Source organism: Delphinus delphis, chromosome X, assembly GCF_949987515.2.
Source record: "Delphinus delphis chromosome X, mDelDel1.2, whole genome shotgun sequence".
In the NCBI taxonomy this organism is placed as follows: Eukaryota; Metazoa; Chordata; class Mammalia; order Artiodactyla; family Delphinidae; genus Delphinus; species Delphinus delphis.
Genome location: NC_082704.1, coordinates 67,769,413 through 67,782,986, shown reverse-complemented (window position 1 = coordinate 67,782,986; position 13,574 = coordinate 67,769,413). Strand labels below are relative to the sequence as shown.

General features: G+C 50.8%; 1 protein-coding gene across 1 annotated transcript; it reads right to left on the bottom strand.

Moving 5' to 3' along the window:
* Positions 1-9,656: 9,656 nt before the first annotated feature.
* Positions 9,657-13,574, bottom strand: LOC132418165 (uncharacterized protein CXorf49 homolog). The gene is made up of 5 exons (XM_060002035.1): positions 12,303-13,574; positions 11,452-11,608; positions 10,859-10,935; positions 9,925-9,966; positions 9,657-9,820 (listed from the first exon to the last, which is right to left on the bottom strand). The coding sequence occupies exons 1-5, from the start codon at positions 13,572-13,574 to the stop codon at positions 9,725-9,727; spliced, it is 1,644 nt and encodes a 547-aa protein (XP_059858018.1). The 3' UTR covers positions 9,657-9,724.

Genomic DNA, 13,574 nt, shown 5'->3' with positions numbered 1-13,574 from the left:
GGCCAGTGGCCCAAGGTCATTCGGCTCGTGGGGATCAGCGGCAGGATTGAAACCAATCAATCTGACTCCAGAGTCCTTGCTTTTAGCCCAAGATCTTTAAAAGGAAGGAAGAAAGAACCTATTTCCTCTATGCTCCTGCAAGTCCGCTGCCTGGTACTTCTTCCGGAGACACGCTGGTACCTGTAGTGTACAAGAACACATGCACAAGGGAGTTGGTGATGGGAAAAACTGGGAACACTCCAAATTCCCGTCAGTAAGGAAATGGATGAATGCAACGTGGCTTAGCATCCAGTAGCATAAAGCGTGGCAGTCCAACGGAATGCATCAGGCCATTCTCACAGCTTTCGAAAGCATCCGCCTGACTTCCAACTGCAAGTTGCAGAACGATGGCTTTGGATTCACGTTTGTAAGTTAAATCACTTGCGTGCGTGGGCACACGCACACACACCAGTCAATCCTATGTAATATATGAGAATTCATTTAAGTATATGTACAAGTATGTTTTAAAGTTTTGAAGGACGCACAACCAAGGCCTACCAGTTGCGATGGCGGTGGGTGTGGATAGCCAGGTGTCCCTCAGTTTTTCTTGGAACTGTCAGTTCTCAGCTCCCCTGAGCTGAGCAGTACTGATGTCTGGGGAGTGGTGCCTCCCTTGGTTTCTATACGGCCCATGGGTGTTAGAATTTCCCGTGTCTGCCACCCCACTCCTACTCTGACACCGCTCCATTCCTCCCATACCTTCCTTCTGCTCCTTCCCGTTCATACTCCTCTGTCTTCAGTCACCTCTCTCTCCTGCAACCTGCTGTGGCTGACCACCTGGAGAGTCCTGGGGTGTCTGAACCCCTCTTGCCTGTGGAACTCAAAGGCCCAGTTTTCTGGGTCTGCACCTGAGAAGCTGGCCGTGCTGGAGAAGTTTCAGAGCAGGGGAGATTGGGTGCACTGTAAATCTGCAATCCTCCTCCTCGAGCCTGCCCCCGATGGTGCCTGCCCGTTTGTGGATACCGCCCTCTTCCACTTCTCCCAGTGACTTTTTAAGTCGTGGTGTGCTATTTCAAATATGTTAAAATGGATAAGGAAGGATATAGCAAAATCTCCTGCATCCACCAGCACCCTAGGAAACATTACCAGTGGATTCAGTGGAAGCCTCCATCTTCCCTCTCACCATTTCCATTCCCTTCCTCCCTCCCCCAGAGTGAGACTCCCAGAACTTCTTCTCACCTTCTCCACTCTCTTCGTCCCTGTGGCTCTCCTACCTCCTCTTCCCCTGCATCCCATACGTCTCCAATGATGTCACTAATCTCTGCTTTAGCCCCCTATGCTCACCAGGATCCAATACTGCTTTTGACTTACTCTCTTGGCCTGGGGTGGGAGCCAGTGTCAGAGGTTCCTCTTGGCTTTCCCCACCGGGATAGCTCTTACCCCACAGAGCAGTGACCCAATGTGGAAGTCATTGCTCCAACTGCCAAGTGTATCACTTATCATTATCAGCCTGGGGACTGGAGAAATGACCGCTATTTTGGTCCAGGGACCCATTCAGCTCACTGTGAACCGGTCTCTATTCCCAACTCCTTTTAATGTCAGGGCCTCATAAGCCCCATTCTAATGGGGCCCCATTCTAATGGGGCCCCATCATGACACTTTGGGCCTCCTGGATCAATGTCAGCTCAGATCCTGTGTCCAGTAGTAGTAGAAGTGTCTGGGTCTTTTTCTAGCCTCCGGGTACAGTCACCTGAGAACTGGCAGTCATTCTCTTTAGGGACGGTCATAACCCACTGCCTTGTTTCTGGATCCTTCCTCCTCAGGACTCATCCACCTCTTCAGTGGGGCCAGTCTCTGAATTAGCTGAGGACCAGGAACTGAGCAGGAGACTGTGGCTTTTTAGCGGGATGATGGCCCTCCTTCTCTTGCATTCTTGCCTTTTGCTGGCTGTCGTTGCCCCTAGGGAGCCATGCTGTCTGAGCCATCTTCTCAGCTTTCTGCCGGTCAAGCAGGCACTCTTGACTGCCCCTCTGACCTTGCTGGTCGTTACTGGAAATGTGGTCTGCTGGCATCTCTTGGTTAAGAGCTGCCCTCTGCCCTCTATTATGTCAGAATTCGTTGGCTCCCATGGGTGGTAATGAGCCCAGGTCGGGACCACTTTCCTTCCATCATTGGCATTGGCCTCCAGAGGGGAGCAACCACCAAACTTCTAGTGATGCTGGGGCCCCTCTCACCAGAACACTCCTGATGGCTTTGGTGTCCTCTCAGCCCTACAGTGGGACATAACCATGAGGCCATGTGACTGGCCTCACCTTTTCTGTCCGTTCTAGCATGTCTGCATCACTCAACCTTATTGTTCCTTCCTCTGTCATCTGCCAATCCAAGGCAGGCATTTCCACTTCTCTCCTTATGGGCCATCACTTTCTCAAAGTTTCAAAGGGCCAGTCTGGCAGTGAATTTCCTCCATCTCCTGGAGTCCTTGCCCGTGTGTTAAATCCCATGGCATGAGAAAGCGCCTCCGCTCAGTAAAACTTGCTTATCCACTCTTATATTCCTGTCCACTTGATCCAGCACCCTCAAAATCCAATGCCAGGGATATTGCCCTGCTCCTGCCAGTACAGGCTTGTTATTTCTTGGTGTATAATTTCTTTTTCCCCTTATCAGGCTCGGCATATCCCAGTGAGTTTATGGAGAAGAGATGAGGGTTTCCCAGGGAGAGGCGTCTGTCACTTTGTGGGGGAGCAGACTCTGTAGCATCTACCAGCACAGGGCATGTGTTAGCTCTTGCTAGGGAAGGAAGGGCCACCCTGCAAGCTTTGAGGCCTCAGGACGTTTGGATCTGATAAGCCAACGTTTGGGGACATCCATGCCAATATACCCGGCCTACATTTCAGAGTCTGAAGTTTTTCCAAAAAGGGCCCTGACCTTCCCATAACAGGCCTGTGTTTGTCAAGGATGTATACATCTCTGGAGTTCTGCACTTACTGTTATCGCATAATCTGTGAGCTACTCAGCTGTCTCTGCAGGAGGCAAGGGCATTTTGTAAGCCACCAAGAAAACCCCATGAATCTTACACTTGGCCCTTAACTGTTTGGTAATGTCCCTTAGTTTCTCATTATGTCTTTGCAGGGCGCCAGTATAACAGTGATGAACAGTGGCCTCTGCCCTCCCTATAGACATAGTGCCCTCCCTACCATTCAAAGGCCTGAATCATCTCAGAGGCCACAAGTAAGACCCTCCACTGGGATATTTTTCAAGGTACGTATGGATAAAACCTTAAGGAATCAGGAGGTAACCTTGTGCTAGAGATTATCCATGCCCCACATAACACTCAAAATGGTACGCTCTTTGTCATTTGGGCAGTGAGTGAGCTGGTCCATAAACCCCATCTTATAGCTAACTTCTCAGACCACTCCTGGTACCACTTTTGTTAGTTTGGGTCCTCCAAAAATACGGACAGCAAGGCATGATTGGACATGAACGAACATGATGGGAGAATGGCATGTGAAGGATAAAGGAGAAGGAGCAGGAATGAGTCTTCTTCTTCAGGGTGCGATGCGGGTCTGACGTCTGTAAGAGAGACGTGGGGGAAAGGAGGGTCAGATAAGAAGAATCTCAGATGCAGTTTCGTTCTAACAGTAAACTTTAGTTCCGTTTAGTTTAGTTTGTTCAGGCTCATGTGGAGTCCCCACCCTACAGCTGCCATTTAGAGGAGTCCCTGTCCTGAAGCAGTATGCCCCTGCCATGCTCAGTCACTGGCTGGGAGCTACCCAGAGGATGTGGGATCTTGGCACAAACAATGGTGGTGCCAGAGAAGTGGCAGCTGGCACTTGCCAATCTACTATGTTCCCTGCAGTGGATCGGAGGGGCATGTTTCTATGGCCACCACAAGGAAGCAGAAGTCAAAGGTGACTAACATTTCCGTTTTGAGTGACTTTGTGGTGGGGAGCATAAGGACACAGGAAGTAAAGAAAGATTGGGAGGGAAATGATGGGATTTTGGATACATTAAGGTTGTGTTTCTTATAGGACATGCAGGTGGAATGCACTTAGAAATTTGGTTCTGGAACACCAGTGAGGGGTCAAAGCTAGAGAGAGATACAGACTTGGGAGTCATTCATTCCCTCAGTAAACTTTTATAGCAGTGTTTTTTCAAACGTCACCATAACCTTAGAAGTTCCTTGCATGGAAGCTCCAATTCCTTTCCCTTCACCCTCCTCAGAAGTAACCTCTATCCTTTGTCTTCATCGTTCCCTTCCTTTTCTTTAGTTATTCTCTACATAGGTTCATATTCCTAACAACGTTGGTTTTGCTGCATCCTTTGGTCTTTATGTAAACGGAATCATTTGTGTTGTTTCTGACTTCTCCCGTGTGATACTGTGTAACTGAGATTCATCCCTGTTGTCGCATGTGGCAGGCACTTGTTCATTTTCATTGCTGTACACTGTTCCACCAAATGAATATACAGTAGACTCTCATTATCATGATAGTTATTTGCAGTCTATAAAGTTGCCATGAACAGTGAATTAGGCAATCCTGAAATATTGCTCCTAAGGGAAATATAATTTCAAGTTCCTACCATCCGCTGGTCACAACATTTTCATCGACTGATCGCTGCGTAATCATGTTTCATGTGTGTTTCTGTTTAAAGGCACTCTATTTAATACAAATATTATTGATTCATTAACACTGACCTCACAGCCAACAGCATTATAAATCATGCCTGAACAAGGTTTATGTAACACACATATTTTCTTGAGTGCACGTCATAGTCATTTTGCACTCAAGAACACTAGACAGTACTTCAGCACTAAGCTTGGAGGCCATCTTTAATTATGAAATCACCAACAAAGAAGCACAAAAATGCAAACTATGTGGCACCAAATAAATCATGAAAAGGACACTTGCTTGCAGTATGAGACTGAAACCAGAAGGCAGGGCGTCACCTTGTTTGACCTCAGTTGGGAACATGTTCCAACAACTCAAATTTTTCACAGCTCTCTCGAATGAGGAGGAAAGCACTCTGGTACTGATTTGTGGTTAAAAATGAATTTTAGCAAATAGGGGAATTTGCAAGTATGGAATCTACAAATAACAAGAATCAACTGTATCTCAACCTATGTATCCATTCTACTGTCAATGCGTAATTTGGGTTTGTTCCATTTGGGCAGATATTATTCATAGCGCTACTATAAACATTCTGGCGCGTGTTTCCTGGTGCCCACGTACAAGAGCCTTCCAGGGCAGAGCTTTCCAACTTTTGGACCTGGGACTTTGAGGCCTTCATCTCCAGAGACAGCCAGACAGCAGCCCCTGGACCGCTTGGTTCTGGCCCTGAACAACTTTGTCATCTTACTCCTGTATGCCATACAATCATCATTTTCTGTGTGAGCCATAGAATCAAATGGCTGGGAAGCTGCTTCAGTGCTCATTTTTAAGACTGAAATTGTCATCTCATAGGGAAAGAAGATTTCCAACATTACTAGATCATGCCAGAGTTTTTCAATGGGGTCATGCTAATTTCTACTCCTATCAATAGTGTTTAACTGTTCCACATCCTCATCAACATTTGATATTAACAAAGTACAAAATTGTTGTCAATCTTGTGATAGTGAAATGGCGTCTCATTGTAGATTTAATCTGCAATTTCTTGATTAGTAATAATATTGAGCAGCTTTTCATATGCTTGGCCTTGGGGATTTTCTTGTGTATGAGGTGTTCATTTAGTGTCTTGTGCCCATTTTCCCCTTGGGTTGTTTGCATATTTATTTGTGGAAGTTCTTTATGTATTCTATACTTTAATCCTTTGATGATTTCATGTTATGTAAATATCTTCTAGTTTTTAGCTTGCCTTCCCTCTTTTTATCATACGTTTTTTTTGCGGTACGCGGGCGTCTCCCTGTTGTGGCCTCTCCCGTTGCGGAGCACAGCCTCCGGACGCGCAGGCTCAGCAGCGATGGCTCACGGGCCCAGCCGCTCCGCGGCATGTGGGATCTTCCTGGACCAGGGCACGAACCTGTGTCCCCTGCATCGGCAGGCGGACTCGCAACCACTGCGCCACCAGGGAAGGCCCTATCATACCTTTTAATGAACAAAAGCACTTCTTTTTAATTTTTCACAGCACTTTATTATGAAAAGTTCCATACAAGAAGATCACGGGACTTCCCTGGTGGCACAGTGGTTAAGAATCTGCCTGCCAATGTAGGGGACACGGGTTCGATCCCTGGTCCCAGAAGATCCCATATGCCACGGAGCAACTAAGCCTGTGCGGCACAGCTACTGGAGCCTGTGCTCTAGAGCCTGCGTGCCAGAACTGCTGAAGCCTGCGTGCCTAGAGCCCATGCTCCACAACAAGAGAAGCCACTGCAATGAGAAGCCCGCGCACCACAACGAAGAGTAGCCCCTGCTCACCGCAACTAGAGAAAGCCGGCGCGCAGCCACAGAGGCCCAGCGCCACCAAATAAATAAATATATAAATAAACTTTTAAAAGAAAGAAGAAGATCACAAGATGATCCGGGGAAGTTGAGGGGGTACTTGCTGATCATGGACCACCTTTGCTCTCACCTGATGACCTTGCTTCCCATTTCATTGAGAGTATACAGGCAATCAGAAACAAACTTCCCTCATTCATAAATAGTTTTCTCTATTTTGGATCATTCCTATCAGCATACAAGTATGTTGTCATTTCTCCCAATTAAAGAAAACCTTCTTTTGATTCCAATTTCCCTTCAAGCGACACCATTTTTCTCTGCTCACCTTCACATAAAAACTCCTTAAGAGTCGGTGTATACTTGCTGTCTCAAATTCCTCTCTTCTCATTCACTCTTTCTCTCCTTTCCATTTAACAATTCTCTATTGAGGGCTGACAAGGTACTGTTCTAACACATGGTGCTGTTCTAACACGTGGTGCTACATCACTGAGAAAAACAGATGACGTTCCCTCCCTCAAGAGCTTACATTTCTGTCATAGGCCTATTTGCAATATTTTCTCAATCTTCAACTATGTCCATTCCTTTGTTGTTGGAAATCACTTTCCTGGACCCAGTTTCAATCTTTATTGGTTGCCTAGAGTGTCGCACCTAGAACACTCCTTTACCAAAACCCTAAGTGGGATCTTCTGCTTCCTAGAACTAATGTCTTCATTGTTCTTCGTTTACCACAGTGTTTTGATGGGACTCACTCTCCAGGTACCATGGGTGATAATTTCTTTTAAGACTTTGCATGAACAAATATTACCTTTAATATTACCTTTAATTTCATGCTTATTTGATAGCTGATATATAATTTCAGGCTGAAAAGTTTTCTGACTTTCAATGTCACTTTTGAGAATGCTGGTACTATTTTGCATGCCATTATGATTCCCAAGCCTTTATGTATGACACATTTAATTTTTTAAGTTACATATATTTTGATTTATTACATAGTAAAATTAACTTTTTTGTTTTCAGTACCATGAGTTTTAGCACATGGACAGATTTGTGTAACTATCACCACAATCAGGATACAAAACAGTTCCATCAGACCCCAAATCTCCCTGATTCTACTGCTTTGTAGTCAAACCATCTCCCCCATCCCAAACCTCTGATAACTGGTGATCTGTTTCCCATCCCTATAGTTTTACCTTTTCCAAATATTATACAAACACAATCACACAGTATGTAACATTTTGAGACTGGCTTCTTTCATTTAGCATAATGCATTTGCGATTCATCCAAGTTGTTGCATGTATCAAGAGTTCCTTCCTTTGTATTGTTAAAAATATTTCATTTATAGATGTATGGTTTTATTCGTTCATCTGTTGAATAACATCTTGATTGCTTTCAGTTTGGGGTGACTATGAATAAGGTTTCTATGAACATTCTGTTAACATTCTATTAACATCCATAGTGTGCACCGGGAAGCGAGTTCCTGTGATGGCTGTCTCCAGCCTGTAGTTAGCTTCACTCTCTCCAGAGTGTCTGCAGGGACACATGACCCGGAATGACTGTCTCTACTGGTCAGAGGCAGGTCCAAGGTCTAAGCTAGCTCTGTTTCCTCGAAGTGCACAGACATTCATTGGTAATGGCCTCAGCTCAGTGGGGAGCAGTGCCGGAGCAAGAGGGGCTAGAACATAAGCCTGGTACAGGCTGGGTGGGGCACTGGGTACATTCTAGGAATCCAGCCAGAGGCCTGGGCAGCAATCAAGCCCACCTTCTCCAGGGAGGGGTTTGAGGGGAAGGATTAAGTCCCACGAACGTTCTTTTCTGACCCTGAGGTCTGTGACTGTCCCATCCCACCTGTGGTCTGTCCACCTGAGCTAATGCCATGGACTCTGGGAGTCAGGGTGAGAATATGGGGGAAGGGTGGACCTTCCCCCCTTCCCCCCACTTCCCAATGGGAAGTGCTCCCCATTGTCCAGGTGCAGTCACTCCTTACTTCCCATCCTCACTGCGCCCATCCTGCCCCTGTCCCGGGTAGCTCATGTTGGGTGGCCTCATATATGGGTCCCCTGATTCTAAGATGAGCTACTCTGAGGAGCCACCCTTCCCAATCTCATTCTATCCACACCCACAGTAGTTGTCAGACATCACAGGATCACAGAGTAGGATCGAGAGCCACCTCCAGCGAATCCAACATTTTGAGCATCCCGACACCCTGTCGTGGGGTTTGGTGACTTCTGCATCATCCCCCGCTTATGTTTTGGGAATTTAAGGACAACCCTTGAACAAAACAGATCCGACCCTTGCTTTTGCTCATTCAATGCCTTACAGAACTTGGACCAGCCTCTACTCCCTTTACTCCCTGAATCACATCTTTCTCCCTCAAGGGAGATTACCCCTGATTACATTTATTCACACACAGGGACACACCAACCTTGAATGGCCAATCTACCATCATACCCCCTTTTGTGTAGTAAAACACCGGTCTTTCGGGAAGGGTGTCAGGCAGAACCACCCTTGCCTCACTCAAACACAAATCTGTCCCTCTGAGTCTCAGGCTGGTACAGCCCTGGGTCCTGGCTGAGGGAAGGAAGTGCTCCCCAACCTCGAGTGAGGGGGAAATCGAACATGGAGTTCAGACTCAATCTCGTGTGTCCTAAAGAGGCAGTCTGGGAGATTGAGCTGGGACACGGAAATATCATTTCCAGGAAAATCTGTGTCATGGGGCTGGTGGAAGAGTATTTGACGGGGACCATGCAACAACACAGGCCGACTAACCACACTTGCCATAGAACCTGACGGGCCAATTTCCACTCAAGGGTGTACAGAAGACCCGGCTGGAGGAGGGTGGTCAGCTGGCTAGGGCAGGGAGGATGTGAATGCTTCCAGATTGGAGCTCTGGAAGGGGGTCATGAGTTCCTGCTGATGGGAAGGGTGAATGGCAGAGATGAGTGGGATCCGCCAGACCCCAAAGGAGGAGGGGGGTTTGGAGAGAACTAGAAGAGGGCCTTCGGGGGAAAGGGAGGACGTGCCAATGTGGCCAGGCAGAGCACACACAGGACCCAGACCTCGGACACTCCGCTGGCTTGACTGCAGGGATGGTAACAGAAGCTGGCCCAGAGTCCCCACCACAGGATGCCACAGATACCGTTCTGGAAAAGGCTCTGATGTATAGCAGCGCCCCGCCCCGGCTCCCTACCGCCACCCCGACCCCGACCCCGACCCCTCCAGAGAGAAGGTAGAACACAGAATATGAGAGGTACTTTAATTGGAAACTGCTGTGAAACTGGGGCGAGGCGGGGGCAAAACAGGGGGGAGAGGAAGCCCTAGCTGAGGCAGAACAGGAGGGAACGAGCTTGGCCACAGCTCCAGGGCCCCAAAGGTACCAGCTGCTCCTCTTGCAGGAAGACGCTGGGCTCAACCTGTGAAACAGCAGAGTCAGGGAAGAGCCTGAAGCCAGGGCCAGCCCCCAGCCCTGCTCAACAGCCAGGACTGTGGGAAGGGGTACGGTGTGTGTAACACTCACTTCAAAGGGTCTGCAACTTGTCAGCCAGGTGCTGCATGGCGGCTTCAACAGGGACAGGCATTAGCAGGTGCTCCAGACAGAGGGATACAGAAGCCTGTCCCCAATCCCCGTGAGGAACCGCCTAGCCCTGAAACCTGAAACCCCTCCAGACCCGATGCAAAGAGCTCTGGGCCTGATCACTCCCCACCACCCAAACTGAATGTGGAACCGGTACCTACAGGGAAACAAAATGTGCCAGCAGCTCTCATGCTGTGGGCCGTGCCACAACCACTCAGAACTTGTCACACACACAAACAAACAATCCAACAAGAACCTTAGAAGCCACACCAAGCAGCAGTTCAAGGGAAAAATCAACGAGGCATCTCTAAAAGTCCTATCAGAAGGACATTCCCTAGGACTGGTCTGGTTGTCAAAGTGTGCATGCAGTCCAGACAGTACTTTGCTATTTGTACACATGCCTAGTTGTACATGCACAGCCGGCTGCCGGGCCAGGTCTCAGAGGTTCTCCCCACAGGGATGTTGGTCCCTGCCTGGCCGACTGAACCTGCAGCCCAGCCCCACCCCAGGTGCCCACCTGTGTTCTGCACTATGACACCGCTCTCCGGTCCTGGTTCCTCATACCAAGTTGCTCCTTAAGTTTGACTACTTCTCTCTCTAGCTCGAGACACTAGGCCAGCAGACAGAGGAGGAAGAGAAATGATTACTATACTCTGGCCTCCTCTCTCCTCCACCTTCTCCTCTCGCCTGGGCCCTGCACCCCAAAGCCGGGGGACCTGACTGGCAAGAGCTCCTCAGTGGAAAGGAGGTGGGATCCCTCCGTGGGGTACGTGATGGGGGCAGGGGAGGGGGGCGCCCACACATGTCAGCTGAACTTGGACCCAGATCCCACCCTCGAGTTTGGGCCTGCATTTCCAGGATGCAGAGGAAGCATTACCCAAGGACAGCAGGGCGTTCCCAGTGGCTGCTGCTGCGTTTCCGGTCTTTGGGGATGGTCAAGTGGCTCCCGGTCACCTGAGAGGGAAAGGACACACAATCCAGCTTCCCAGGCTCCCAGTGAGGTGGAAAGGGCCAAGCGGGTTCTAAAGTGAGGTGAGGCAGCACCACCCTCTGCTGGCAACCAGCCGCCCCTGCTCTGCCCAGCATCCGGAACCTTGTCTCTGGGCCTGCTTCCCCTGTTCCCCGGGGGCAGCCATTTTGCCATTGTGGTCCCCAAACAATGTGGCTCTGGATTCGACCCTCCCAGAGCTGCAGCCACAGCCAGCACATGGGCGAGCAATGTGGCCGAACAGGACTTAACAGAAAAGGCTGTTCCCGTGCAAGTCTACACCCGGAGCACTGCCACCGATCACCACGGCCGCACAAACCCCACACAGAGGATGATGTGGCTCAAGGCCAGCCCTGCCAGCACCCCGTCTCCTGTGGGAGAAGCTGCCTAGGAGCAAGGCTGTGCCCCCAGCAGAGACAGAGGCAGAGGTTTCTGTCCTCAACCCCTCTTCCTTCCCCTCATATCAAACCCACGACCCTCACCTGAGGGGGCAGGCCCCCTGGGCATGACTTCTCCCTGGTTCAGGGCCAAGGGCTCTGAGTTTCCTGGATCTTGGGGGCCTCTGGTGTTGACGTCGCCACTGCTGGCTTTTCTACGATGCATGCGCAGACAAGATGTCCCTGGCCTGTGAGTTAGCAGCTGAAACAAAAATTTCTCACCGATTTGGACTAAGGATGTGTGTGTGTGTGTGTGTGTCTGTGTGTGTGTGTGTGAGAGAGAGAGAGAGACAGAGAGAGAGAGAGACAGAGAGACAGAGACAGAGAGACAGAGAGAAAGAGAGAGAGAGACAGAGAGAGAGAGTTGTGTGATTCGGGCCAGGGTGAGGCAGGGAATTGGGAAGGGAATTGAAAGGCTGATCTCATTAGCACTTTCTCCCTCAGTCAGCCCCAGGCCAGCAGGCAGAGCTGATCTAGGCACAACAGTGGGACACTGAGAAAGCCCAGGCCCCCTGCAAGGAAGGTCTGGGGAACAGCTAGGAAGGAGGATTCAGGAAGCTGGTGAGTCTAAATACTGAGGCCTTCCGGGGAAGCTTTTAAGGGATCCCCCGACCCAATTCAGCTACCAGCCCTCCCTTCCATCCCAGCCCAAGTCTCCCAGAGGAGGCTGGAAAGAGGCCAAGGGTGGAGAACCGGGCCCAGGACACCCGAAGTGCTACCTTAATGTTTGTCCCTAGGAAAAGGAGCCCGATCTGGCATCGTAATGACCCAGTGACCGAGGGGCACCCAATGCTGACCTCTGAGGGGTGGACAGAGGCAGCATGGGTGAAGACGTGTGCCCTGGGTGCTGTGGGGGGGGGAAGAGTGGGGAGAGAGGAGGAGCATGGCCTACTCACTTGGCCCTTTGGGGCTGGGTCTCTATTTGGGTCCTTATCTTCTCCCGCCACCGCCTCAGACTCCCTTGCCCAGCTGACCACGGATTTCTTCCCAGCGCCGCTGTGCTTGGACTGTTTGGTTCCCGAAAGGACCAAGGTATAACTCTTGGGTCTCCCAGGCAGCGGAATACCAGAGAATGGGGGGAAGGTGGCCGGTTCCACGGGAGTTGCCGAGATTCGCTGCCCTCGGGAACGGAAGGTTCCCCCCAGGGCAAGTTTGGATGCTCCTCCGACGGATTTCTTCTCCTGGGCTCCGTTCTTCCTAGGATTGACCTGCGGCAGGCCACCTGCAGCAGCAGCAGAAACAGAAGCAGCAGCAGCAGCAGCAGCTCCCGCGTAGCTGGGCTTGCTGCCCCCCTTGCCCCACAGCACACTCTGCATTTTCTTAGGGGAAGAGATGCCCTGCTCTCCCACGCCCTGCCTTTCCACAACCGAAGAGAGTCCTCGCGGAGCCAAGGACAGGGAAGAGCCTGTCACGTGAAGGAAATTCTCCCTGATTTGGAACTTCGAGTGTCTGGGAGTGTCCCCGGGATCCTCGGGTCTGCTGGGCTTGGCCTGGCCTCCTCCTCTGCGGTAAGTGCTCACCGTCATCAGCTGTGTCTCACTGAATTCATCTGAGGACTCGGAGTCGGACAGCAGCCAGGCCAGGCCTTCCGCGGAGCGCCGCTGGCGGTCCGCAGCCACGTTCAACTTACGGTTAGTGCCTCTCTTAGGGTTCCCCAAGGCCCGGCCCGCTTCAGGCCTACCGAGGTCGAGAGGGCCGGCTGGAGCCGTCGTCCCCTCCCCACAACTCTGGCCGGGCACTCCTCGACCGCCGGGACCCGCGTCGAGGCGCAGTGTCCACACGGTGGACTCTTTGAAGGCGGTGGAGCTCTCCAGGGTCGGGTACCTGCGGATGCCCAGCATGTCCTGGTCGGTCAGCTGCTGCAGGTTGGCCTCCTCAGACTCCTCAATCAAGTCCAGGAGATCCCTCTTGTGGTAAGCAGGGGAGCCAGGTCGGCCTTCTCGGCCCCACAGCACGGGCCCTCGCGCTTCCACCATCTCCCTTTTCAAATGGAAGCCCTCGGGGTCTGGGAAGCCGCCTGCGCCCTCGCCGCTCCGCGGCTCCCCCGTCTCGGGGCCTGGGGCGGGTCCCCGTTGGACTGCGGGGACGGCCTCGCGGACGCCGGCCCGCTCCCTGCCCTTTGGGCGGAAAAGCCTTCCCCACACAGACATCTTATTCGGGGAGCTCAT

Excerpts from the sequence above, each read along its gene's own strand:
- LOC132418165 (XM_060002035.1), bottom strand. The coding sequence starts at position 13,574 with ATGAGCTCCCCGAATAAGATGTCTGTGTGGGGAAGGCTTTTCCGCCCA. Across the intron at positions 10,936-11,451 it reads CAGGGGGCCTGCCCCCTCAG|GTGACCGGGAGCCACTTGAC; the intron begins GTGAGGGTCGTG and ends TTTCCCTCTCAG. Across the intron at positions 9,967-10,858 it reads GAACGCCCTGCTGTCCTTGG|CCGCCATGCAGCACCTGGCT; the intron begins GTAATGCTTCCT and ends TCCCTGTTGAAG.